The 26,639-nt window shown below is 56.9% G+C and overlaps 1 protein-coding gene across 5 annotated transcripts in view; it reads right to left on the bottom strand.

The window, feature by feature from the left end:
• Nucleotides 1-20,817, bottom strand: part of SEMA3B (semaphorin 3B) — a 39,457-nt gene extending 18,640 nt beyond the window's left edge. The window contains exons 1-5 of one of the 5 annotated variants that reach the window (XM_043518353.1): nucleotides 20,283-20,394; nucleotides 14,004-14,118; nucleotides 7,283-7,424; nucleotides 1,306-1,463; nucleotides 581-643 (exon numbers count right to left, since the gene is read on the bottom strand). In XM_043518353.1, the coding sequence (XP_043374288.1) occupies nucleotides 581-643; nucleotides 1,306-1,463; nucleotides 7,283-7,376 (315 nt within the window). In that variant the 5' untranslated portion in view covers nucleotides 7,377-7,424; nucleotides 14,004-14,118; nucleotides 20,283-20,394. Of the gene's footprint in view, nucleotides 1-580; nucleotides 644-1,305; nucleotides 1,464-7,282; nucleotides 7,425-14,003; nucleotides 14,119-20,282; nucleotides 20,499-20,571 lie in introns of those variants that run through there. The other 4 variants (XM_038411304.2, XM_043518354.1, XM_043518357.1 and 1 more) reach the window with 4 other exon arrangements.
• Between the last annotated feature and the right edge of the window lie 5,822 nt (nucleotides 20,818-26,639).

Raw genomic sequence — 26,639 nt, forward strand, 5'->3', positions numbered from 1 at the left:
ACTGGCTGGGCCACTTCGGGTGCCTTGGCATCGCCCAATCCTTGGGGCCCCTCACCGTTGGGGCTGTCAGAACCGTTGGGGGCAGCGGCCTCAGCCTGTGGCAGCCTGCTTACCCCACGCTGTCCCCGCGCCCTTGAGCCAGCTCCCTGCGAGTCAGATGTGGTCTAACCCCAGCCTGTCACGGGATCCCAGGTGGCCTGTGGCCAGGAGGTCTGGGCTCTGCGAGGCCCCACGCCCTGCCTTGGAGCAGGGGAGATACGAACAGGGGGCAAGCCCCAAACTCCGCATGTCTGACCCCCCCAACACACTTGACTCCCATGGGGCAGTGCTGGGCTGGGCTGCCCACTCTCCGCACTGGGCACCACGCAGACCAGGCCAGGGGAGGGCGGTTGGGGCAGGGCTCCATCGCTGCAATGAGGCGCTTTGAGGAGCTGCTCCAAGGTGCCCAACACAAAGGCCAGGCTAGAAACCCCTGCAGGGCAGGGGGTCTGGCAACCCCTGCACAGCCAGGACGGGGGCTCCAGGTTCAGTGGGGGAGCCTGCCCACCCCCCCCCAGCTCAGCCTGGCTGAAGCACATACGTTGATGTCTTTGCCGGCCCAGTTGCATTCCTCCCTCCACTCCACAGGTGCCGGCCAGTAGATCTGCGGGAAGAGAGCGGGACAGGTCAGGGGGAGGCATCTTCCTCTCCCCCCATGGGCTCCTCAATGCCAGCCCACAGCCTGCTGCCAGCCCAGCCCAAGTTCCTGCATGAATTGTGGTGCTGGGCTCGGGAGCTTGGCCTGCAAAGGTGAGGCTGAGACCCTCCCAACTCAGTTCACACTAGGAATGGAGGGGCAACGTCCCTGGAGGTGGAATGAGGCCCCTGCCCTGACAATGTGCCCCACCATGCCCCATGCAGAGGAGCTCCCAATTTCCCTCTCTGTCCTGTGCCCTGAGACAGCAGCAGCCAGAGCAGCCTGGGGATGTGGCTCGAATGTGCCAGCCCTCCATGCCTCTTTGGGCATGGCCATGCCTGCCCAGCTGAGCACCTGCACGCTCAAGACATGCAATGCAAGCTGCATGGCGCCCTGGGAGCAGGGGCTCCTCCAGCAGTTGTGGTGGGGAGGCAGGATCCCAGCAGCGGAGGCATCAGCTGACCCCCCTGCGGCATTCAAGCCGGACGGTTGGTCCTGCGATTTCATGGGGGAGGCCAGGCGACTGGAATGCTGGCAATGTCGCCTCCCGAGCGGGCGCCTCTGCTCTCTGCCCCTCCCCTGCGGTGGGTGCCCAGATTCCCCCACCCTCTGCTGTGCAGCCCTGTCACCTTCTTGTCCTGCTTGCTGATGTTGTCCAGGCTCAGGGAGGCCAAGTGGTTCTTGCCACCCACGAAGAGCCGGCCCCGCTCCTCATCCAGGAGCAGCACTTCGTAGCAGCAGGAGCGCTCTAGCCCATAGGTGCGCAGCCCATGGCGTGCTTTTAACTCTGCAGGGAGACATGAGGGCTGGGATCAGGCCGGCTCCACCCCGCCCCGGCTCTCAGCTTCTCTCAGGGATCAGAGGCCAAGGGAATGGAATGCAAAGACCCTGGGCCTGGGTCCTCAAAAGTATTTAGATTCCCATCCTCCCATGGGAGTTAAGCACCTCTGTGGATCTGGGCCTTGGAGACGGCCAGTGTCGGGGATGGGCAGCGCAGGCCCAGAGAACAGCGCCGCCCCAAGCCCCAGTCATCTGGTTCCTGGCACCCGCTGCACAGGACCTGGCCTGGGAGGCCACCGCGGTCAGTTTTGGACAGCGCTCAGGGCCCGATTCTTCAGAGCAGGGCAGCCAGTGTGCGCCCATGGGCACCACCCCTCCGAGAGCTGGGCCACCGGGGGTGCGTCTCCACGGCAGTGACAGAGCCGCAAGGCGGCTGGCTTGGGCTTGGGCTGTGGGGCTGGAAAATTGCGGTGTAGACGTTTGGATTGGGGCCGGAGCCTGGGCTCTGGGACTCCACCAGGGGGTGTGTCTCAGAAACTGGGCTCTAGCTGGAGCCTGAATGTCTACGCTTTTAGCCCTGCGAGCCTGAGCCAGCTGATCTGGGCTCTCAGTTATTGCAGTGTAGACATATCCAAGGACACTGTCACAGGTGGGAAAAGAACCCAGGAATCCTGACTTCCAATCCCCTGCTTTAACCACAAGACACCACTCCTCTCCCACAGTCAGGGATAGAACCAAGGAGTCCTGGCCTTTAGCCCCCCCCAGTTCTAACCCATCCTATTAGACCCTCTTCCCACCCCAGGAATAGAACCCAGGAATCCTGACTCCCAGTCCCCTGCTTTAACCACAAGACACCACTCCCCTCCCAGAGCCAGGGATAGAACCAAGGAGTCCTCCCAACCCCCCTCTCACTCCCCGTGCTCTAATCACTAGACCCCACTCCCTTTCCAGAGGGCAGACCCAACAACATTCATGTCAGCGGCACCCTGAGTGTTAATGTTTCCCATTTAGCCTCCCCTGTTCTCTGTAGGATCTCATACCGCAGGCTGTGTGCAGCTCACGCATGCCAGGGCTGGCGGCGTCTGCAGGTCGGTTCCACAGCCCTAGACCTGTGCTTAGCCCATGCCAGAGGCAGCATTGAAGAGGTTAATACAGAGGTTGGAGCCCTGGGTTAGGGAGTACAGGGCCAGGCCAGCTGCCTCCTGGCAGGGTTAAATGCCAGGGAAGGCAGAGGCTGTGGAATTAGCCCTGGATCCGATCCGAGCACTGCCAACGCTGGCACTGCTGTCCTGCGAAGGCTCCTACAGAAGGAATTAACCCTTCAGGGCCAGGTGCCCCACAAGTGATGCTGCATGATGTCAGGATGCCAGGGACCATAGCACTGGTGAGAGGACTCCCCTGCCCAGCACAGAGCGGTGCCTTGGGGGGGCGGTTAGAGGCCCCATTGTGCCAGACCCAGAGTGAGAGAGAGTCCCCAGCGCTCACAATCTAAATAGGCTGGGGAGGAGAAACTGAAGCACCCAATGGGACTGGGCACTAGTGGTTCTGAATGTACTGGGCACCCCAGCATAGAGAGCCCCCAGATTCCGGGGGGGGGGGTGGCACAGTCAGCTGGATGCCATGATCCCAGAAGATGGGCTGTGGCAGCTGTGCACCCCACAGACCTGCTCAGCTGCCCTGGCTGGGGCAATCTAGGAGGTGGGCAGAGGGTGCATGGGGGCGCCGAGGGGCTGCTGCTTCTCTCTGCATCCCTGGCCTGTCTCTGGATCCTCTGTCTTGGAGCCCCCTCCCCGCATCAGCTTCACCACGTCAGTGACGGCACAGCACAACAGGCTGTTCCCCAGAGAAGAGGCCCTTTCTCTGCCCCACGGTGCCTGATCTGCTGACCATGCCTGATCTGCTGACCACAGCGGGAACAAATGGGTCATTGTGTGGAGGCGGGGAAGAGCAGCTCACAGGGGACAGGCAGCCTGGGCCAGAAGCGCTTGCAAGGACCACACAGCCCAGCATGGCTCAGGGGCCAGAGCCCAGCCAGGTCTCTGCCCCTTTCCCTACAGAGCCAGCTCACCCCCTTTCTGCCTCTTCCCCACTGCTCCCAGCCCCCCCTTTGCCCCCTCCCCCATGAGCCAGCTCACCCTATATCCCGCTCCACAGCAGCATTAGCCCATCCCCTCCCACACTGCTCCCTGCCCCCTCCCCTGCTGCCAGGCCACCCCTTCCTGCCTCCTCCCCCACTGTGCCAACACATCCCTCTCTGCGCTCTGACCCCTTCCTGCTGCAGCACCAGCCAGGCCTTGCCTGCACCCCCGCAGCCTCCCCTGCCGTCCAGGACCCTGGAGCCAGCCTAAGGAGGGAAGGGCTCAATGCGGTGCGGGGGTGAAGGGGCACACAGGGAGGAGCCTGTGTCTAGGACCCCACTGCCTCTTGTGACGTTCCTTTTGCACAAGGCTGGCAGGTTCCTGTTGCTGCCAGGACACTAGGAGACAATCGCCTGCCTGTCCCACGGCCTCCCAGTGCTACCTGGCCAGGAGAGCAAAGCCAGGCTGTTGAGTTTCACATTCCTCTCTAGTCAGTATCGCCGGGAGGGGCCACAAGCTATCCCCAGTCTCTGGAGCTGGGGGCCAATACAGCGCTGCTGGTTAGGCATGGACTCGCACTGCTCTGGCTGCCCGTGGGCTAGCCCAGCTAGGTCTCCTCCGGTGGGGTACACAGCTCCAGTGAGGGAGAGACCCTCAGCCTGGAAGCCATGGCCCCTGTCCAGCAGCGGGACACCTGGGAGCAGGGCACTGCTGCTCCGCAATCTGGGCCCACTTCTGAAGTGGGGATGGGGACAGGGCTCCAATCAGGGGGTCAGTGACATGCTGCTGAAACCAGATGGGAAAGTAACACAGCAGATACAGGAATTGGGAGCAAACACACTTCATGGGACTGGGGACACTGACAGCCAGCACTCGTGCCCCATGACCCACAGCACCCCCTGCTGGGAGAGGCTGGGGCTGGGGAAGCGAGGAGCTCCCCCCTGACAGCCAGTGCTCCTGCCCCCCTCCCTGCAGAGCCCCGACTGAGAGAGGCTGGGGCTGGAGAAGCCAGGAGATCCCCCACATCTCACAGCGAACCCTTCCCTGTCCCATGCCAGCCATTTCCCCTTTGGTTCAATTCTGCCTGACACCGGCTGCTCAGGAACTTGACCGGGAGCATTCAAGGACTGGCATCATGTGAGGTAACCCGGCAACCCCACGCTGCTGCTTAGCAACTACTCTGGAAACCGCTCAAAAGGCAGCCCCCCCCCCACATATCTCTTTAATGAGTTTCTGGCTGACGGACAAATTAGTGGAAAGGGCAAAGGCCTCCCGGAGGCCTCTGCTCTCAGCCCAGCAGCGCCCTGCTACTGATCACCCCAGCCACCTCATCCCCCAGGAGGGAGGACACAGAGCTCTGTTTTGAGCTGCACCCCAGCTCCTGTGTGCCGCACTAACCGTGGGAAGGGGCCAAAACTGGACCGATCTGCCCACTGGCAGGGTACCCTGGGACACACCCTGGGCACTCCCTGGCACAATGGCCTCATGCCATGCTCCCTGGCAGCCCCCAGTGCCGGGGCGGGGAGAGTCAGAGTAGTCCCTGAGGGCATGAGAGCCCGCACCGGCCCCTGAAACCAGGAGGCACCTCAATGCTGAGGCCGCAAGCAGCGAGCACCAGGCCTCTTGGCACGCTATGTGTGGGATCAGCGTTGAGGCCAGGCACTGCTGCAGCCTGGCCCATTGCTGTACCCAAGCTCCTGGCGGAGCTGGGGTCAGTGCTCATTGGGCAGCAGGAGGCTGTCAGGAGCTGTGCCTGGATGGGGGGGATGCGCGGGGGGTGGGCTGCATGGCTTCCACTCATTCCACAGCATCACCCCTGTGAAGGCCCCTTTCTTCCCGCTGCTGAGAGGGGCCAGCTCCAGCCCTCCAGGGCCCTCTCCAGAGAGCTGAAGCAGCAGGGCCAGCCCACCCCCATCTTCCCCAGGGTGGGTCCTGTAAGGAGCAAGAGGGGAAGGTGTCTGCACCCCCCAGTTGCTCCTTGGGTTTGAGGCTTCCAGCAAGGGGACAAGGCTGCCTAAAGGGTAAGGGCTGGGGGACACTTGCCACCTCCCACCCCCGAACCCATGTCACATGGTCATTAACCCCTGGGAAATGCCAGGGGTCACTCACACCCTGGGGTGAATTGGAGAGCAGCGACTCAGGGCTGTACTTCCCAAACCTGGGGCCAGCCAGTCCCCCTGCTCTAGGGCCAGATCAGAAATTGGGACCTGGAGATGAAAAGGTCCAGATCCCCTCCTCGAGCCAGCCAGCTCCCCTGAGACATATACATGTCCGAGCAGGGCAGGGTGTATAGGTTGGGCTGGGGGTAACCACCTTTCCTCTTGCTTTGAAAATGTAACCTTGAGACCTTCTGAAGACGGGGCAATCACAGGCTGTAGTCTGGGAAAAGGGGGAGGGTTCACATCTCCTTGAGCTGAAATCTGGATCCCACCTGAGGAGCTGAGGGGGGCGGTAGGTGACCCAAGTTATAGCCCTGCCCCCACTAACAGACGGGAAGGCAGCTGCTCGTCCAGCAACATCAACCATCCACAATGAATGGGGTGGGCCAGCCCCCCGCACAATGGGGAGTCCGGCCAGGCTGCAGACGTCCAGCTACCGGGCTGGCCTGCAGCACTGATGGGGTTCACCCCTGCAGGGACAGAGTGCTGTGGATGACATTGCTGCTTGCCCGTGGGCATTCCCGGGCCACCAAGGAGGATGCAGCATCTCTGCGCCCCATGCTTTCTCTGCAGCATCAGGTGGAGCCCCCAGCCTGGATGTGGAGCTGCCCCAGTATCAGCCTGGCAGGGCGAAGGGCACAACACACTGATGGGCAGCCTGGCATGGCTGTAATAAGAATTCATTGCAAGCTCCCACCTGCCCCTTGGGTTGGGCACAGCATTTGCCTCGTGTAGGCTGGCTCTGATCCTAGCCAGAACCCCACAAGAAAAGCTCTCCTGGTGCCATACATGGCCCAGCCCAAAGCCCCATAATCCCTTCCAGAACTCTACCCCCTGGGGATCACCCAGAGCTGGGGCACCCGCATAAACTGCAGCCAAGCCCTGGGGGCCAGATTCCCAGCTGGCACCGACTGGCACAGCTCTGCTGAAGTCACTTTACAGTCACCCCCGACTCCGGCCTGCTGGGGATCTAGCTCCCGAGGCTGCTGCTAGGAATCCAGCCTGAATACTGATCATCAGAGCCTATGCCAATGCCACTCCCTAATGCTACCCCTCATGCTGCAGGCCGTGGCGGGACAACTATGGGAGGGCAGCTTTCATTTCCAGGAAAATCCACCTTCTTCTGTCTCTGTCTCTGGGACTGGAGGCTTTAATGTACCCTATTCCCCGAACGCAGAGCGAGAACCTGATCCTAGTTACCCCTGCTGATGCAGGATGTGCACCGCTGACACAACCGAGATCAGAATCCAGCCTGGATTCCTCGGCAGTCAGTGGAGCAACTGGATTTATGCCAGTGGCAGCTGATGGCAGAAACCGTCCTGCGGTGATCTGTCATTCATTGCCGTGTCCCGTATTGTTTAACTTGGGCACACGTTTCCGGATACAGCTTGGATAAGGGATGCCATACGGGTTCCGTGTGACTGCCCATCTAACAGGGCATGGGGAGGCGCAGCCCCCAGAGATGCCTATAGATCCACTCAGGTCATTCACCCCCCCGAGGCCTGGTGGCAGAATGGGGATCCCACAGATCCGCGTGATCTGGCCGGGACCTCTTGTCCCAGACATCGCCAGGGCCGCACTGTGCTTACCTTGGAAGGACAGTCTGAGCCGGGGGTGGGGGCCCATCATCCTGCCCCATCCGCCCAGGATCCAGAGTGGCAGCAGCAGCAGCGTGTGGATCATGGTCACTTTTCCAGCTCCTCCGCAGGCTGGACTCTGAGCCTCAGACAGCTGGAAAGGCAGAGGCGCGAGGAAGACAGTGAGCTCAGATTACAGCCCCCTCCCCAAGGCGTGGGGGGAGGGTGATTTCAGAGTCCGCCTCCGGGGAGGAGGAATAACCCTTGGCAAGACACACATTCCTCCTGCTCTCCCTGGAGTGGGGCAGGTGGCTGGGAGAGACTTGGGTCAGATCCGTCCAACCCTTGCAGTGGGAGGACCCCACTAAAGCCAGCAGCTGGAGGGGTCTCTGCTCCAGATGAGGGTCTGAGACGGAGACTCGCTCACCCTGCACCTTGCGCAGCTGTTTATGCCTGGGCCAGCCCCTCTCTGATCTGGGCGCATTGGCACTCGCTTGGAAAACAGCAGGTGGGTCAGATCTGGCCCAGGTGGCCTCCTGCCAGGATCTGCATCTGGCCTGCTGAGAATTGCCACATCTGGGCCGAGAGCCCCCCTTGGGTTCTGCACATCTGGAGCCCAGCAGAGCTGGGCTTGTGCTGACCTGACAGGGCCAAGCACTAGGGCCAGGCAGGGATTTTGTGACTCATTGTGTTTTGTCAGAAGATGCCAATTCATTGAAACTGGAACTGTCCCCGAAGCAGGGCTGGGCTCGGCCAATCTCCCAGCTCAGAAAAAAGTTTCAAACTTGCCATCGGGTTGTTTTGACAGTTTTGAAATGAAAAATTCCAATTTGCTGGTTCAAAGCCACTTTTCCTTTCTAAATTGAAGCAAACTAGACTAAAAACAAAGATTAAAAAAAAGTGGAAATCATGGAATCACAGGACTGAAGGGGTGCAGGGGACCTCGAGAAGCCATCAACTCCAGCCCCCTGAGCTGAGGCAGGATCAAGTCATCCTAGACCAGCCCTGATGGGGGTTGTCTGACCTGTTCTTAAAACCCTCCAGTAACGGGGATTCCACAACCTCCCTTGGAGGCCTGTTCCAGAGCAGAACTATCGGGAGAGTTCAACAGTTTTTCCTAATATCCAACCTAAATCACACTTGCTGCAGCTTAAGCCCATTGCTTCTTGTCCTGCGGAGAACAATCTATCTGCATCCTCCTTATAACAGCCCTTAATGTCCTGGAAGACTATTACCAGGTTCCCCCTCCGGCTTCTTTTCTCAAGACTAAACATGCCCAGTTTTCTTAACCTTTCCTCACAGGTCAGGTTATCTAAACCATTGATCATTGTTGTTACTCTCCTGTGGGCCTAGGACCGGACACAGTATTCCCGCTGGGGCCTCACCAGTGCCAAGCGGAGAGGGACAAGGAAATATTTTAAAAGGAAACATTTCGATTGACCCAAAACGAAAAAAAAAAAAAGTGTTTCAATTTGCAAATATTTCCAAGATTTCCACTTTTCCTCCTCACTCGAGTTGGGAGAAAAATGAACTCTCAAAACTATTTGTGGGTTGAGGAAACTGCTTCCTGGCCAGCTGCTATGAACCCCCGTCAAGAAGATCAGCTCAGTTACAACGGAGCAATTAGCGAGGCAGTGCCACCCAGCGGGCAGAGCAGTAGGCAAGGGGTCAGGACACCTGCGTTCTAATCCCAGCTCTACCACTGACCGCCTGTGAGAGCACAGGCAACTCACTTCAGCTCCTACCCTTCAGCTGATTCGATGGTATGCTCTTTGGCCAGGGACATTCGCTCGTGACCCATTTGCACAGCACCTAACACAACAGTGCCAAATTGCAACTGGGGATTAATGTAGCAGCACTGAGAACTCCAGCGCCTGACCTCATATTAGCGACTTGGGCTGAGTTTATTTTTATTTATTTACATATTTTAATGTCAGCCACTTCTTAGCTGTCTCCTTTAATGTAGGGCCTACAAGAACAGCCAGGGTTTGTGTCATTGAGTGCCCCCTGCTGGTTCCCAGTGGCCAGTGCTGCTCCCCGTGCCGACTGAACGCAAAGCAGCCAACAAAAGGCCTTTGCATTCCAAGCAGCGAGAGACAAAGAGACCGAGCAGGAATGCAAAGCTGCATTACAGAAGTGGCTACACAAAAAGGACAGCAGAAAACTGCCACACAAAACCAAGGGGGATGATGAAACCATTGTATTCCCCAAGGGAAAGGCAACATCTGCAGATGAGCTAGAAGGAAGGAGTGAATTGGAGCAGAAAGACCCCTCTGTACGCACTTTGAGCTGAGTGCTGACCCCCAGAGCTAAAGGAGAATCACCATTGAAGGTACACAATGTAGGGCTTATGACACATGGGGGTGCAATTCTGATGTCCTCCAGCAGAGGGCAATGGCGTACATATGCATTAGCCTCTTCATTACTGCATTATGGAGCTGCGACATCATCCAAGCTAAAGCCAGGAGCTTCCTGTCACAGCTCTGATTTGACACAAAACAATCCCCTTGAAATCCCCACCCACCAAATAGAATTCCACGTCGGGCGGGGAAGAGGAGATCAGCAAAGACGTCTACACAGCAGGATTTAAAATTATAACCTGAGCTGCTGCTGCCCCCGGCTACACTCTCATGGGTGTGTGTGTGGGTGTGTGTGTGGGTGGGGGGGGGGGCGACAAGAGGCTAGGGGACAAATCCCGAGGGGCAGAGGTCTGGGGATGAAGCTGGGGGGGGGGGGTCCACAAAGATGGTGGCAGAGGCAAAGTGGGCCAGGATGTAGCAGAGTTAGGACAGCAGGAGACTGGTGGGGTGTGGAGGGGGAATGAAAGGGGATCAGGTGGGGTGTTTTGGGGGCACAGAGGGGACAGAGAAGAGAGAGGACTTGACCTCCATGTTAAGACTCCAAGGGTAAAATCCTGGACCCACAGCCCCCAGCTTTCACCCCACGTGTTTAAAATCTTCTAAAGAGAAAACTTTAAGTCCCACATGTTTCCAGTGTGGATTAAAGCCTACCCCACCCATTGCTCTCCACCTACCTCACCGCAGCGGCCAGCTTGGAGGGCAGAAAGGAAGGGTTAGAGGCTGCTCTGGTACATGACTGCAGTGGCGCCGCAACCAGAACAAACCATGTGGCTGGAACGCACTGGCATTCCCCAGCCTCCCACTAAAGCCACTCTAAGCTCAGCATGCCGCGGGGCCATAAAGCAAACATTGAAGGAACCCATTCCTCTCTGGTCTGAGTATAAGCAGCCTCCCCTGACAAGCTGAGATCAACTGAGCATCACAGCGATACAGCAACCTGGAACATCTGGGCACTGGGCCAAGAAAGAGCCAGCAATCTAAAGGGACAAGACAAAGGATGGGCAGAGAAACTGAGGCCCAGCGACGGGACAGGACCTGCCAATGGTCACTCAGCAGATCAATGGGTGACACACATTTACAGAGTCCCGCCCCAATGTTCTGTCCACCAGCCCACACCCCCTAGGATTGCAGCAACAACCCCAGCTCCCTTAGAGGGACCCAGGCACAACCCACACAAGAGGCCAGGAAAGAGCCTCTCTCCTTTGCATGGCATCAGACCCAGAGGTGCTGGCTCTGAGCCTGCCTGCAGATATTGGAGGAGCACTTGATTTTAATCTTTGGTTTTCACTAATAAGACAAACCACGGGAAATTCTCCAACCCAGCCCTCCGTTTAAACCGAGTGAGTCTGGTTGAGCAGAAGCCAGAGACACTCTCCCAAAACCTCTTTACACTTTCTCTGCCCAGATTCTACCCCTGAAAAAGCCCTCAGATGTCAACGGCTGGAAATGCACAATAAAGAGGTCCAGGCAAGGTGTGACGATACTCCATCATTCGCCGCACTACCCCGACTCACACTGCTCATTGAGGCGAAGCCTGCTCTCTTGCTCTGTTCCGTTACCACCACACGCTGCTGCGGGCTACATACTGCTTATTAAACATGTAATAATAATTTCAGAAGGAATATAGCGGGGGCATGTTGTTAGGCCAGAGCTTTCTCTCATGTCACAGGCTGCTGTGTGGGTAGCGAAGAATATTTCTGTGAACGAGCTCTTTGGTATTATGAAGTGGGACCGCTTAACACTGAGGATGGAGTGGAAGGTTAAGGATAATCTAGGCATGACCCAATATCTAAACAAATACTTTGCCTCAGTCTTTGAGGCTAATGAGGAGTTTAGGGATAATGGTAGGACGACAAATGGGAATGAGGATATGGAGGTAGATATTACCACATCCGAGGTAGAAGCCAAACTCGAACATCTTAATGGGATTAAATCGGGGCCCGGATAATCTTCATCCAAGAATATTAAAGGAACTGGCACATGAAATTGCAAGCCCGTTAGCAAGAATTTTTAATCAATCTGTAAACTCAGGGGTTGTATCATATGACTGGAGAATTGCTAACATAGTTCCTATTTTTAAGAAAAGTAAAAAAAGTGATCCAGGTAACTACAGGCCTGTTAGTTTGACATCTGTAGTATGCAAGGTCTTGGAAAAAATTTTGAAGGAGAAAGTAGTTAAGGACATTGAGGTCAATGGTAAATGGGACAAAATACATCATAGCTTTACAAAAGGTAGATCATGTCAAACCAACCTGATCTCCTTCTTTGAGAAGGTAACGATTTTTTAGACAAAGGAAACACAGTGGATCTAATTTACCTCAATTTCAGTAAGGCATTTGATACGGTTCCACATGGAGAATTATTAGCTGAATTGGAAAAGATGGGGGGGTCAATATGAAAATTGAAAGGTGGATAAGGAAGTGGTTAAAGGGGAGACTACAGTGGGTCACACTGAAAGGGAACTCTCAGGCTGGAAGAAGATTACTAGTGGAGTTCAACAGGGATTGGTTTTGGGACCAATCTTATTTAATCTTTTTATTACTGACCTTGGCACAAAAAGCGGGAATGTGCTAAAAAAAGTTTGCGGATAACACGAAGCTGGGAGGTATTGCCAATACAGAGAAGGACCGGGATATCATACAGGAAGATCTTGTAAACTGGAGTAATAGTAATAGGATGAAATTGAATAGTGAAAAGTGCAAGGTCATGCATTTAGGGATTAATAACAAGAATTTTTGTTATAAACTGGGGACACATTACTTGGAAGTAACAGAGGAGAAGAAGGACCTCGGAGTATTGGTTGATCACAGGAGGACTATGAGCCGCCAATGTGATATGGCCATGAAAAAAGCTAATGCGGTCTTGGGATGCATCAGTCGAGGTATTTCCAGTAGAAATAAGGAGGTGTTAGTACCATTGTACAAGGCACTGGTGAGACCTCATCTGGAATACTGTGTGCAGTTCTGGGCTCCCTAGGTCTCCGTCATGTTTAAGAAGGATGAATTCAAACTGGAACAGGTACCGAAAAGGGCTACTAGGATGATCCGAGGAATGGAAAACCTGTCTTATGAAAGGAGACTCAAAGAGCTTGGCTTGTTTAGCCTAACTAAAAGAAGGCTGAGGGGAGATAGGATTGCTCTCTATAAATATATCAGAGGGATAAATACCATGGAGGGAGAAGAATTATTTAAGATCAGTGCCAATGTGGACACAAGAACAAATGAATATAAACTGGCCATCAGGAAGTTTAGACTTGAAATTAGATGAAGGTTTCTAACCATCAGAGGAGTGATGTTTTGGAACAGCCTTCAAGACAAAGCTTGATAAGTTTATGGAGGAGATGATGTGATGGGATAGCCTAATTTTGGCAATTAATTGATCTTCGACTACCAGCGGTATATATGCCCAATGGCCTGTGATGGGAAGTTAGATAGGGTGGGATCTGAGTTACTACAGAGAATTCTTTCCTGGGTGTCTGGCTGGTGAGTCTTGCCCACATGCTCAGGGTTTAGCTGATCGCCATTTATTTGGGGTTGGGAAGAAATTTTTCCCCAGGGCAGATTGGCAGAGGCCCTGGGGTTTTTTCGCCTTCCTCTGCACCGTGGGGCATGGGTCACTTGCTGGAGGATTCTCTGCACCTTGAAGTCTTTAAACCATGATTTGAGGACTTCAATAGCTCAGACATAAGTTAGGGATTTGTTACAGGAGTTGGTGGGTGAGATTCTGTGGCCTGCGTTGTGCAGGAGGTCAGACTATACGATCATAATGGTCCCTTCTGCCTTAAAGTCTATGATTCTATGGCTGTGTAGGTTTTATGTTCACACCCATTAACCTCTGTATTTTTAACTACATTGCAGAGTTACTCTTGCACATTGTTTTTTGCTAGCAGGGAACGTTATGGGCCTTGCCCAGGTAAGCGAACTTACGAAGGGTGTGGGCCACAGCCTATTGGGAGCAGCTCCCTTGAATAGGGTGTGAGACTCAATGATCTTCCAGGCACGACTTATTTCTACCTTTGCATGTATCTTAGCAAATTTCAGGGGGCAGAGTTAAGGTTATGTGGGTAGGATGAATGAGGGGACAGGATCAGACGGGGAGGGGGGTGGGAAGGCAGGCACTGGCTTGGCTGTTCATTTCCAGACTTTCTAGCATAACGGTGTCAAATTTGGAGTGAATGTTGCAGTGGGGAGTTTGCCGGGCCCTAAACCACACTTCCAGCCTTAACTCTTTCTTGAGCAAAGTTTTTTGGTTGGAAACACTTGCCCTAGGTTTGCTTTGTCTGGCTCCAGCAAATGCCCCAATCACCCACAGCGACGCATACAATGCCATCCAGAGGCCTACAGCAGAAAAGCAACCTGTCTGGATTTCATTACCCCTTCAGTTCTCTGGCCTGCATTATGCAAGAGATAAGACTAGGTCCGCCTGGGCTGAAGGATCTTCAGCGCCGTTAGCAGCATGTGGCTGAGGAGTGTGTTTCCATGAGACAGTCTGGGGAACATCAGTAATCTGTAAGATGTGCAATGTCAGGACAACAGATGAGTTTGAAATATTTCAGTCCCAGGGCTATGTGCCCAGCTGACCCCCCCCCCCCCCGCCCCCAGCCAGCAACCACAGCATCTGAGCAGCTCATCCCACCACCTTTTATGGATCTACTGAACAACAGGGCAGGGCAGGGCTCACGCCCCATTTCACAGAGGGAAAACGAAGGCACAGAGAGTAGCTTGGCCGAGGCCATACTGAAAGTCTGTGGCAGAGCCAGGAACTGAAACCAAATCTCCCACAGCCCCAATTAGTGCTCTAACCCCTAGACCATACTTCCTCTCCCCCAGAGTCCTGTGGAGTCAAATGCGGCTTGCCCCATGCACGAGGAGCAGACCAGACTAAGGCAGTATGACCACTGACTGGCCATGTGACCCTAGGTAAGCCACATCTGTGCCTCAGTTTCCTGCACCTGGAAAGTGAGGTGCTTTGGGAGCTACAGACTAAAAGGGCTGTGTGTCGTTCTAATGCAAGTAACTTGAGAATGCTCGCTGGATCGGTGCCCAAGCCCCATCACCGCTGGATTATCTGTCTTCTATCATTTGATTGGACATAGAAGAGGCCAAACGCTGCACTATGCCGCCCCTGGGCAGTCTATGAGGGTCAGCGGGTGCAAAGGAGAGCAGAATGATGCCCACTAACCTCCGCTAGCCAGAAGCTCAGCAAAGCAGGGCTGCCAGGCCCCACCCCCACATCTGGGACTGAATCCCCCTTTGAGTTTGATCCTCCTGTCTTCCCTCCCCCCCTGACCACCCAAGGAATTATTTCCCGGTCCCGTCCTGCTCCTCTGCCAAGGGAATGGACCGCGGCATCACAGTCAATGCGGCTTGTGCAACGGCTTCCCTGCACTGGCTGTGATTAAGTGACATCAACTTCCCAAAGCAATTATGGAGCGAGCACAGGGCATGTTCTGGAGCTACTCTAGGGGCCATGGGTGTGCATCCAAATCAGGCAATCAGTGAGCTCTCTGCCTTGGGAGTCCATGGGGAACGAGGGCAAGAAATACCACTGGATCCGAACTCCTGAGCCCTCCTGGAACGGATTCTGTTCCCCCCACGCTGGCTGTTCCACATTCCCCTGGGCTGGGCTGCTCCAGCCAAAGCAGCTTTCACTTTGCTTTAGATCAAAAAGCAGAAAATTCCCCCATGCGACTTCTTGGAAGCAGCTGCCTCCTTAGACTGGAGGAGAAGGAGAAGATGAAGCCAAGAAAACACGGCCTCTTTTCCGGTGGCATCAGATCCCTAGGCTGTGCGGGGGGCAGCCCACGTCATCAGGGCTCCCATGTGGAGGTGCAGTTAGCCAGCTGGGGAGGCACTGGGCAGGCCCCAGTGCCGGGAGCTGCCTGCTGGTGGTGGGGAGCTGGGAGCCAGGATTCCTGGGTTCTCTACCCAGCTCTGGGACGGGGATGGGATTTATGGGGCTGGGAGCCAGGACTCCTGGGACCTATTCCCATCTCTTGCTTGGGGAGTGTAGTCTAGTGGTTACAGCAGGGGCCTGGGCGCCAGGACTCCTTGGTTCCAGTATTTAGGAAGGCAACATCTACACATACATAACATCCTTCTCCTCTGCCAGGCAGGGCTGAGCCTAGCGAGATGGCTGCTGGGCAGGCAGGTGGCCACCTCATGGCTTTTGCTCAGGGAATCAAACCACCACAGCCCAGCACTGCGACGCTGCGTTATGCCATCAGTGCCACCCGCCACGACCCCCTGCTGCCTAGAGGCCATTCCATGCCCTGAGCTGAAGACGTGGCTGTGTCACTCGCAATGCTGGAGATCAATCTGTGCCCTTGCTGCCTGGAAGCTGCTCTCAGGGGTGCAGGGCTAGGACCCATGGACCCATAGGTAAGAGATGCAGCTTCCTGCCCATCCCAGAGCAATGTGCAACCCCCACCAGTTGACCATGATCTGCCTTGGGTGGCGCATGCAAAGCATAAACCGGCTCTGCAAGTTCCCTAGCATCTCAGCCTCGGGGCGCCTGCTTTTCAGTCCTCCAGTCCAGCCGATGCCTGCAGCCATCGGAGGCACGTGCCCGCACCGCGGGTTCGGGGCTCGCAGCACCTGTCTGGCAGCCAGGAGAGCTCAGCACCGGAGCCCGGGGACAGACCAGCATCGCTGCTGGGGAAGGAAGCCTGTAATTTCTGCCCATCGTCATGGAGACGGCACAGCAGTGACTCCCTGGGACACAGGGGCCCCTGCAGCTCATGGGGGAGCCTCCCCCCACAGCATCTGACCCTTCGAAACCCGAACACGATGGGAACCAGTTCCCGATCTGGGAGTCCTGGGTAGGCCAGTCACACGGGAGCTGAGACGCAGTGGAACACTCAGCCGCCGCCTCAGAGTTGCATTTGACTTTTCATGGCTCTGCTGTCCCCGGGCCCAATCTAACGCCCCATGAAATCAGCAGAAGTGCCCCTTAGCTCAGGCCCTATTTCTGAGGAAGCTGAGAGCAGCTTTGTTTAGCGGCAGACGCAGGCGAGCATGTCAACAGCTCTGAACATCATCCTGTCACTTTTGTACTGGAGCTGGGGGGTCATTTGCCCCCGGGGTTAATTGCATAACCTTATGGTACATTCGTTAGCCAAACAACTCCCCTGCCCCCGCAAAATCAAACAATCCACTCCCACCCACGATCATGCTGGACGGCTTGAAATTGAATCACCAGGGTCTTGTCTTTTAGTCTGGCAGCTTCTTCTAGGTTTGTACAGCGCCTGGCAGAGCTGGGGCTGGTCGAGCTGTGACCTCTAGATCCGTCCACACTATAAATTCCTTGTGACAATATAGTTTTAGGAGAAGGCAGGAGGAGAAATGTGGCAGGTCTTGGTTTCTCTCCAGCGATGGACCCTGTGACTCTCAGAACCCCGGACTGAACAATTAATGCAAATCAACTTGAGTACACGCGGCCAGGGGGACGCAACCCTGGTTGCAGGGCCATCACCAGCCATAACAGCGACCGGCCATGGGTCAAGCTACAGGAGGCCAATGTGTGTGTGGAGGGCGGGGGGGGGGGGGGGCACAGCACAGGTCAGTGCTGGAAAGAGCCTGATTTAACCTCTTCAGGAACACTGTGGGGCATGGGGTCATGACAGTTCCAGACCAAGAGGAGCTGCAGGTAGCAGGGGAGGACCGAGAAATAACACAACTACGATTATTGTTACCTCTTAGCATCTCCCCTGCCTGGCCAGACACCCCCCACTGCAGCCTACAGCCAGCACCCCCCCCCAAAAATATCTGCCAACATATCTCCCACTTCCCTACACAGGTGGCGTTCACCTCCCTCTGTAAGGCAGGTGTCAATGGTCCTTAGCCAGGTAGGGAAGGCCCAGGGCATGCTGCCAGTTCTGTGCCCAGCTGTGTCCTTAGTCACAGGAATCAACAGTTTCTCAGCATGACATGTATGGGTGGGTGGGCGACTGAACTGTCCCTAGATCACTGCCCATTCCCAAAGAAATCCTGCTGCAAGATCTGTGATCACTCAGTCCTCCACCAAGACTAACGGCCCATCGCAGTCATTTAAAAAAATCCTGTGATCCTGTAAGTGCTAATCCCAGGATCCTGGCCAAAGCACATTCCAGTTCTGCCTCCTTGGTGGGTGTCACTTGGGGAAGATTTTCTTCACTCCCCTTCCCCCTGAAAAAAACCACTCACCCCCTCCCCATTGAGTAGTGTTATTCCACAGAGGCAGCTGCATTTTGATGGTAGGTGGGTGCATAGGGGGATAGAGAAATAGAAGGTTAGATATAGGGATGGACAGATGGATGTACGTATGTGCGGGGATATATGGATGGATGTGTGTGTGTGTGTGTGTGTGTGTGTGTGTGTGTGTGTGAGAGAGATGGATGAATGGATTGATGGATAGATAGATAGATGGATGTGTAGGGGGATAGACGGATGGATGATGGATAGACTGATGGGGTGTGTGTGTGTGTGTGTGTGTGTGTGTATATACAGGGATGGATGGTTGGATGGGTGTGTATGTACTGGGATGGCTGGATGGGTGTGTGTGTGTGTGTGTGTGTGTATAGGGATGGATTGATGAGTGGACAGGTGTGTGTGTATGGGGATGGATGGATGGGTGTGTGTGTGTGTATGGGGATGGATGGGTGGGGGGATGGGGGGGTGTGTGTACATTGATGGGTGTGTGTATATAGGGATGGCTGGATGGGTGTGTGTACAGGGATGGGTGGGTGGGTGTGTACAGGGATGGCTGGATGGCTGGATGGGGGTGTGTGTGTGTGTGTGTGTGTGTGTGTGTGTGTATGGGGATGAATGGATGGACTTTGATATAATTCCCTAGAGAAATAGAAGAAGGTCTCGTTACTGATTGACCAGAATAACGCGCATTCCATCGAGCAGGTAACACCTGTGCGAGCACCACAGCAATGCAGAGTGCAGAATAATCCAGTTAGGTGACACCTGTTCTCCGGTGAGAACAGAGGAGCGAGGCATCACACACACCTCCCATTTCAGTCGCAGAGACCTGGTATCTCTAGGTTTCCTGGAGGGTGGTGGGACACCCCCTGACACGTTGCTCCTTTCCGAGACAGCGCTGTTCTCACAGGACGTGCTCCCTGCTCCCCACTGGCCAAAGGACACACGTTGTCCCTTTAAAGCAAACTCCAGCGAGGCTGTGGCTGGCTGGCGGGGCTGGGGCCGGTGCCAGCCTGGGAACTGCTGCACACTTGAAAGGCTGTAAAAGTGTCTTACGGGATCAGATGACGGGCAAAACAGAAGTCAGCTGGGAAGGCCATAGTCCTGCCCCCTCACCCCAGAGCCCAGGCGAGCTGCTGGTTGTCAAGGTCAGCACTGGGTGCAACTGTGAACCCAGCATGATTAAAAATGCCCCCCTCTGGGCCTGGGACAGACCCCTCAACGAGCCGCCTGCACTGGGGGAAGCAGGAGGAAGGGAATCAAGGCCAGCAAGGCAGTACATGGCGTTGCTGGATGGGAGGTTGGAGACTCGGGGCGATGGCCATGGTGGGGGGCACCCTGCCTTCGCTGCAGGTGCCCTGGCTCTACCCTAGAAGCCTCCCCCACTATCTAGCCCCCACCCCTGCAGCCTTCCCCCTGCTGGTCTGCCCCTGCCGCCCTCTCCTCCGCCCCCCATTCAGCACTAGCATGGCTCCCAGCCCCAAACACCTCAGGACCAGCCATCTATGCCTTCCCCAGGGGCCTGCCACCAGATGTGGGGAGGAGAACGATGGGACAGGGGGACATTGCAGGCAGCAGGGAGGTTGCAGGGAGTTAAGCTACTCTCCCCATCACCCCCCACATGCTTGCTCAGATCCTAGATCTGCCGGAATCAGCCCCTGGGGACCCAGTTTTCTTGCCCAAACAGTCTTTTCCACATTGGACCCGCCAGATCACCGCTGGGAGCAGACAGGGGGTGCTGGGGCCCTCATCTCCCCCAGCCCCCTCACCTCCAGCCCAGCCCCTGGCATCCAGACCCCTCAGTACTACAGTGCTGTCAGAGATGGGGTGGCGCTGAGATGGGGGAGCAGCAGGCAGAGCCCGTCTCTATCACAGAGCTCACCCCTGGGCCTGTCTCCATCCCGTCCCCCGCAGCCTGGCCCGGGAGCCGCCTAGGGAAGTGCTGACACTGGGAAAGCCGGCCACTCTCCTAAGAGACTTAAGTGCATGGTACAACCCCAAAGGCCGGAGCGCCTGGCTCGGACATCTCTGCCTCCGCCCCTGGGAGGGCCTGGTAGCCCCAGTCTGACCCTGGACTCTGTGCCCCTGCCCCCACGTACGCCCCATCCAGCCCTAACAGGCGCTCAGCTCGAGGTGCTGTACATGGGGCACTTGCATTGCGCAGGCAGGGAACCTGAAACGGAGCGGGGCAGTGACTGCCCAGGCTCACACAGGAAGCAGGACAGAGCTGGGAACTCAAACCAGTTCTCCGCAGCCCCTGTCACCTGCGCCCCCACCGCCTCCAAGAGCCAGGAATAGAATCCAGGAGGCCTGAGGTCCAGCCCAGCCCCGCTCCAACCCCTGCACCACGCAGCCTCGCCATCGCTCCCCGCGGCACCCGCACATGGTCCCCCTGCACCCCCAGGATCCCTCCGTCCGCTGCTCCCCGCCCAGCCCTCTCCGCGCTGAGCCACCTCGGCCCCTCACCGTGGCGTCCACCGCCCCGCAGGAGTAGGAAGCCAGCGGCTCTGGGGAAAGGCTCCGTCCGCAACACCTGCTCCGAGCGCTGCCTCCGCGCCAGGGCTGGCCGGCCGGGAGGCGGAGAGACCCATCGCCCGCCTGGGGGCCCCCAAGAGGGCGGCAGCAGAGTGAGGAGGACGCCCGGGCCGGGCCCTCCCCCGGCGCCCCGGATCGGGGCTGCGCCTCCCGCCTGTGGCCGCCCCTCGGGCAGGCAGCGCGGCAGAGCCCGCGTGGACGGGGAAGGAGGGAGACCAACCTGACTCGCCGCGGGCTCCCGGGGGGCTCCGGACTCAGGGCGGCAGGGGCGGGCTCCGGCCGCTGGCAGGAGCCGGCAGGGGCCGCTGGAGTCCCCGGCGGCCGTGCGCTCGGCACCCCGCGGACCCGGCCTGCGCCTACCCGGCGGCGGCGGCGGCGGCTGCTGGCTCCAACCCCGGGGACCGGCGGGGCCAACGGGAGGGGAGCGCCCAGCGCAGCCACAGGCAGGGCGGCTCCCTCGCGGCACTTAAAGGGGGCGCTGCCCGGCCCGCAGGCTCCCTGGGCAGTGGGCTGGGGCTCCGCCGAGCCACGCTACGCGGGCGGAGAACAGGAGCTGTACAGCGAGGGCGTGCGCACCTCCCTGCACTCCCACGGCACCCCCTAGCGCCTCCCTCTTGCTGTACCTCCAGCGCACCCCCACACCCCTCATTGCACCCCTCCCCCTGCACCCTCAGGGCACCCCCTATCGCCCCCTCCTGCTGTACCTCCAGCGCACCCCCCCATCCTCATCATACCCTCATTGCACCCCCTGCACTCCCAGGGCACCCCCTAGTGCACCCTCACACTCCTCATCATACCCCCAGGGCACCCCCAGCATACCCCACACCCCTCATCGTACCCCCGGGAACCCTCCAGTGCACCCCACACCCCTCATCGTACCCCCAGGGAACCCTCCAGTGCACCGCACACCTCTCATCGTACCCCCACGGAACCCTCCAGTGCACCCCTCCTCCTGCACCCCCAGGGCACTCTTGGTGCACCTCTCCTCCTGCACCCCAGTGCATCCTAGTGCACCCTCACACTCCTCCTTGACCCCCAGCACACACCCTGGATCCCCAGTGCACCCCCACACCCTCATCGACCCCCAGGATGCCACTTAGCTCTTGCACCCCCACACCCCACAATGTACTCCCAATGCACCCCTCCTCCTGTACCCTCCACACCCTCATCATACCCCCAGCACACCCCTGACACCCCTCCTCCTGTACCCACAGAGCACCCCTGATTATACCCCCAGCGCACCCCTCCTCCTGCACCCCCAGCACCCTTCCTGTCCTCATACACACTTCCAACACGCACACATAACTCAGCATCATACACATCCACACACTCCAACACCCCCTTGCACTCCCATCATGTACCCCCAACACCTATCCACCTCATACACAGCCCTCCCCCACACACATCCCCAGCACGCAGCTCCTCCCAGACACATCCCTTACACCTCTGCTACCCTCTCGCCCCCACCCCCATGCACAGCCATGCTCCCACCAGCAGGGCCCCTCACACACCAAGGCCCTGACCCCTGCATTTGCTCCTGCCCTTATCCTGGGAAGCCGGAGGGGTGGGGAAGGGGCTCGGGGCTCATTTGTCACCCCATGGGCTGCGAGTGGCTCACCCTTTGGCTCCAGGCAGCACCTGGCCACTGTAATCAGTGTTTTGCCCAAGGCGCGAGCTGACCCTCCCCCACCCTGCCCACCGCGGCATCCTGCAGAACAGGTTGTTTGCCAATGCCCCAGGGACTGGCAGCTGCCCCTTCGCACAACCACAGCTGCCCACAGAGCCGCCATGGCCCAGTCCCCTCCTCAGCCAAGCCCCATGGCTGTGCCTGGGGCTTCTTGCGTGATCCTTGGGCAGGGGAGAAGGGGGGTGACAGGCAAAGAGAGGGGCTCAGTCTTGTCTCCTCCCCTGAACTCCAGAGCGGTGTCCAGAGAGTCTCTGGAGCATGGCCAGGCCCCCGGGTTGTGCCACCTTTGCTCTGAGTCTTCACCAGCCCCGGATCTTCCGAGATGTGTGTGGGCCGAAATGGCTCTGGCAGGCCTGCAGCTGCAGGATGGAGCCATCCAAGTGTGGTGACCTTGAGCGCTTCTCTGCTCCCCACGCATGCCTTGGCCTCTTCCCACCCCACTCCCTGCCTGCACCCTCGTTCAGACTGACAGGGAGCCGCCCTAGGGCCATGGCCTCCAGCCATCCAGGGCAGGGACAGGACACCTTTTCCCAGTGCTTAATTTGTGCCAGGACTGAGTCCCAGCACCACCGGGCCTGGCAGGTCAGAGCCTCGGCGCCTCCGAGCCTAGCAAGTCAGAGACCTGGCGCCTCCGGGCCTGACAGATCAGAGCTCCGGCACCTCTGAGCCTGGCAATTCAGAGCCCTGGCATCTCCGAGCCTGGCAGTTCAGAGCCCTGGCGCCTCTGGGCCTGGCAGATCAGAGCCCTGGCACCTCTGAGACTGGCAGTTCAGAGCCCCGGCGCCCCTGGGCTTGCTGTGTCAGTTATGAATATAAAAAAATTGCTTGAGCCCCCGTCCCTATTTCATTACAAATTAAGTTCTGCCCTTCCCTCACCACACCCCCACTGCCTGGCCACGCCGGGAACGCCTCCTTCAGTCCTGGTCCCCTCCGCTGTGGCTCCCATATGGGGTAGGCACAGTCCTGAGTGGGATTAAAACGCTCAAACTCTGGCTCTGATCTAGGACCGGACATTGTGCCCTATGTGGGGGAGGGGGGAGACCAGACACCCCCATCTTTGGAGAAGCTGCAGATCTGGGCTTCATAGGCAGATGCCACTTGAGCATCTTGGTGGGTTTCTGTTTCCCTTCCTCTTGGAGACCCAGCTTTTCCCCAGGCTGCGGTGGAGCTCTGGGGCGCTGGCCTTTGGGGCTGTTGTTCCACAGGTTCACCCACGGGGGGTACTCGGGATTCAGCAGCTGGGTGGGAATATGTTGAGTGTTGGGGCTGCGTGTATGGGGGTGGGAGGCTCAGGTCCATCCAGTCCAGGGGGAATATTGATCCACTGCACAGAATTAGCGCAGTCTCAGCCCAGGCCAGGCTGTGCAGACGGGGCTGCTGGCAGGACTCTGGGGCACCAGCAGAGCTGGACAGAAGCCCAGGATGGGAATAGGCTGACGCAGTGAGGCCATTTCTTCTGGAGATCGGCCTCTTAGCTCATAGATGCTTCTTGCTGTCTGTAGGATCCTCTGCAATGCTGGTGACTGTACGGCTGTGCCCCACACTGTGCGCCCAACGCTGGCACAGCAGCTGTCCACCTCCATCCCTTAGTGTTCAGGCAAGGAGCCCACTCACAGAGCTCAACGCCTCCTGATCGCTCTTCCAGGCCAAAGGAGGAAGGCGGGAGAAGCCCTCTAGTGACACCAGAGAATAGAGATCCTCCTGCTGAGCTGGGAGGACGCTCTACAGCTCTCCACACTCCCAGCTGGTGCAGAAACAATGGGGAGCAAATGGTCCCTGTTTGTTAAGAGACACCAGGAACTTGGTCCCATTCCCATTTCCTCTGGTTGGCTCCAGCAAGGGCTGGTTTGAAGGTTGCAGATTGAACCAGAGACCTCCACTACAACGTGAGCTGGCAAGCCAAGGCCCCTAGTGATGGCACAGCAGAGCACCTATATATCCAGTGGGGTACGTATGCAGCAGAATCAGTGTGCATGAAGGTGACATAAAACGTATGGAGGAGCCTGCTCGGGTGCAATGATTTCATGGCTGGTCACAGATCCCACGGACCAAAGTATTGGTCATTGGCTTAGAGGTAGATGATGGAATCCGTCAGCCTCCTCCTTGCTCAGCTGTGGCCCAGCTGCCTGGCTTCAGCCCAGCGAAAGGAAAACAAAATTCTTTTGATGCTTCTAACTTTCCACCCGGCGCTGCCAAGAATAGCAAGTGCCGTGCAGCGGATGGTGCTGCGCGCTCCCCACCTTTCTGCATGTCCCACGGCTGGCCAGCAGCTGTCAGGTCACATGGACACCTCTGCGCTCATCCCTCGGCCACTGTCATTGCCATGCCAGCTCTGCGCTCCAAGGGAAACAGGCCTGGGGATGGGAAAGCAACGAACTGGGGGCAAGGTGGAAGTAGCTGTGTAGGCAGATCTGTCCTCTCTGGGTCAGGGGCAGTTCCTTGCATGCTCAGGAAGGGGCTAGTGAAGATGGGAAGTGGGGTTCAAATCCAAGCCCTGGTCAGCAGTTGATGTGAAGTCACTGCAACATGCCAACTTCCAGGGGCCTGGGTGACCCCAGTCGGGAGTCCTCGTCCATCCTTTACCAGGCCACTGCTCCCCTTCCACCCACGGAGGGGTTGTCCTAGGCCAGCGGGGTAGTGGAGGTCATGGGGTATACTCGAGGGGTATGTAGCAGGCTCCGTCTCCAGGACTGCCAGACCCGGTGCCTGCCCAGAGCTCACCAAGAACCCAGTGATGGGATGATGGCAGTGCCTATGCCCATGCTGCTCCTGGCATGACATCTGCTTGCCCTGTTGTCACTCTCAGAATGACACCAGCCATGGTGCTACCTACCAGCTAGTCAGGCCATTTAGATTGCTCCAGGAGCCAGGAAGGCTACCTGATACCCAGGGAATTGGGTAGTCGGGGGAGGTGTAGCTGTGGGGTAGGGGAAGGGCAGAGGGGAGCTCCTGCAGGATCGTCCTGTGGCCTGGAGCCCCATGCTCCCAGCCTGCCCTAGCAGAGGGAAGGGCGGGTCGGGAGCTGCTCCATATCTGCCTGCTGAGCACTGGGGTCCTGTTGTACGAAGTGAGATGTAAACACTCCCTGGCAGCGCTTTGAGCCCGGTGGGAGCAGTGAGTGTTGGCTGGGCTGTGTTTTGGCTGCTGGCTGGCATGTCCCCAGCTGAAGGTCTCAGCCTGTCGCAGAGACTCCTCTGGGGAGAGGCCAAGGCCAGCGCTGAGCAAACACATCGCTTGGATTTCTCCCTAGCACGCGCAGAGGTCCATCAGGCCCATGCCCAGGGCTGGTTCCTCACTGCATCTCCTCCACAGGCCAGCACAGTCCCGCTGGGCACCCCACAGCATGACCAATCCCCTATTAGAGAGAGCTATGCATTGTACATCGTTCCACCATCCCCTAACCCCCAGTCACAACCCCATGTCTCGACAGCCCTTCTCCCACCTTCTGACACAGCCCAGGGTCTGCCTTCCTCCCTCAGCCTCCTTCTGCATAGTAAGTACCCTCCAAATAGCCCGATTGCAACCGGCAGCACCCTGTCTGGGTTTGTACAGCTCCACGCACACTGGAATTCCAGAGCTCCTTGGTGCTACAGGAATACAAGCTAATAACTTGACCAGGCCTCATTGCGCCAAATTGCTCTCCCGGCCCAAAGAGCTCTCCAGCTAACTAGACAAGATAAAACCAGCATGGAAGAAAGGCGGTATCTCTTATCTCCCACCTTCGCCCCGCACATGCACGGGGCTGTCATGCATCCCATTGCCCCCAGGGGGCAAAAGACTCTGGAAAGCGTGACCAAATGCGCCACCAAAAGTCCCACCAGGCTGTGGAAATTTTGCATCTGATTTGAGAAACTAAGTAAAGGAACAGCCTGGGCTTTGCAATTGTCCTTGCACCAAAAAAATAAAATCCCAGGGCCCAGCGTGAGCCATGTGGGAAAGAAAGAAAGAAAGAAAGAAAGAAAGAAAGAAAGAAAGAAAGAAAGAAAGAAAGAAAGTTCATTAGATCTGGGCAAAAATTCTCCAGCCAAACTTTTAGCTTTTAGCACAAATTTTTTTTTTTTGCAAAGCCAGAAATTTTCACAAAAATTGTTAATTTTTGTCAAAATCTTCCACGTTGTCCCCCTCCCCCTGTGAACTGCAGCTGTTTGAGGTTGTAGCAATTGAAGCACAATTGGGGGTTCCTGGGTTTTCAACAAAAACCTGAAACATTTCTAAAACATTTAAAAAAGAAAATGATCAAAGAAAACCCCGAAGTGTTTCAGATTATTATTATTTTTTTTTTGGCAGGGAAACAATCCTCATTTCCTGACCAGTTCTGCTAGCCCTGACCTGACTTAGGGAGCTGGCAGTTTATAAGTGAGGAAGGGTGCTCTGGCATCAGGGGGCTTTAAGAGAGGGGAAGATTACAGGCCACGCCAGGGTTTTTTACAACCCGTAAGACCACAAGAAAGCCACCATGTGCCCACTGCCCACCAGATACGTGACCGAGGTGCCCAGACATGCTCACCCTGCCCCTTTGTGATCCGGCCCTGAGAGCTGCCAGCTTTGCCCAGCAGAGAAGCTGGCCATACCTCATGAGTGAAAGTCCACAGCTATGTCAC

This window comes from Dermochelys coriacea, chromosome 7 (assembly GCF_009764565.3).
Source record: "Dermochelys coriacea isolate rDerCor1 chromosome 7, rDerCor1.pri.v4, whole genome shotgun sequence".
In the NCBI taxonomy this organism is placed as follows: Eukaryota; Metazoa; Chordata; order Testudines; family Dermochelyidae; genus Dermochelys; species Dermochelys coriacea.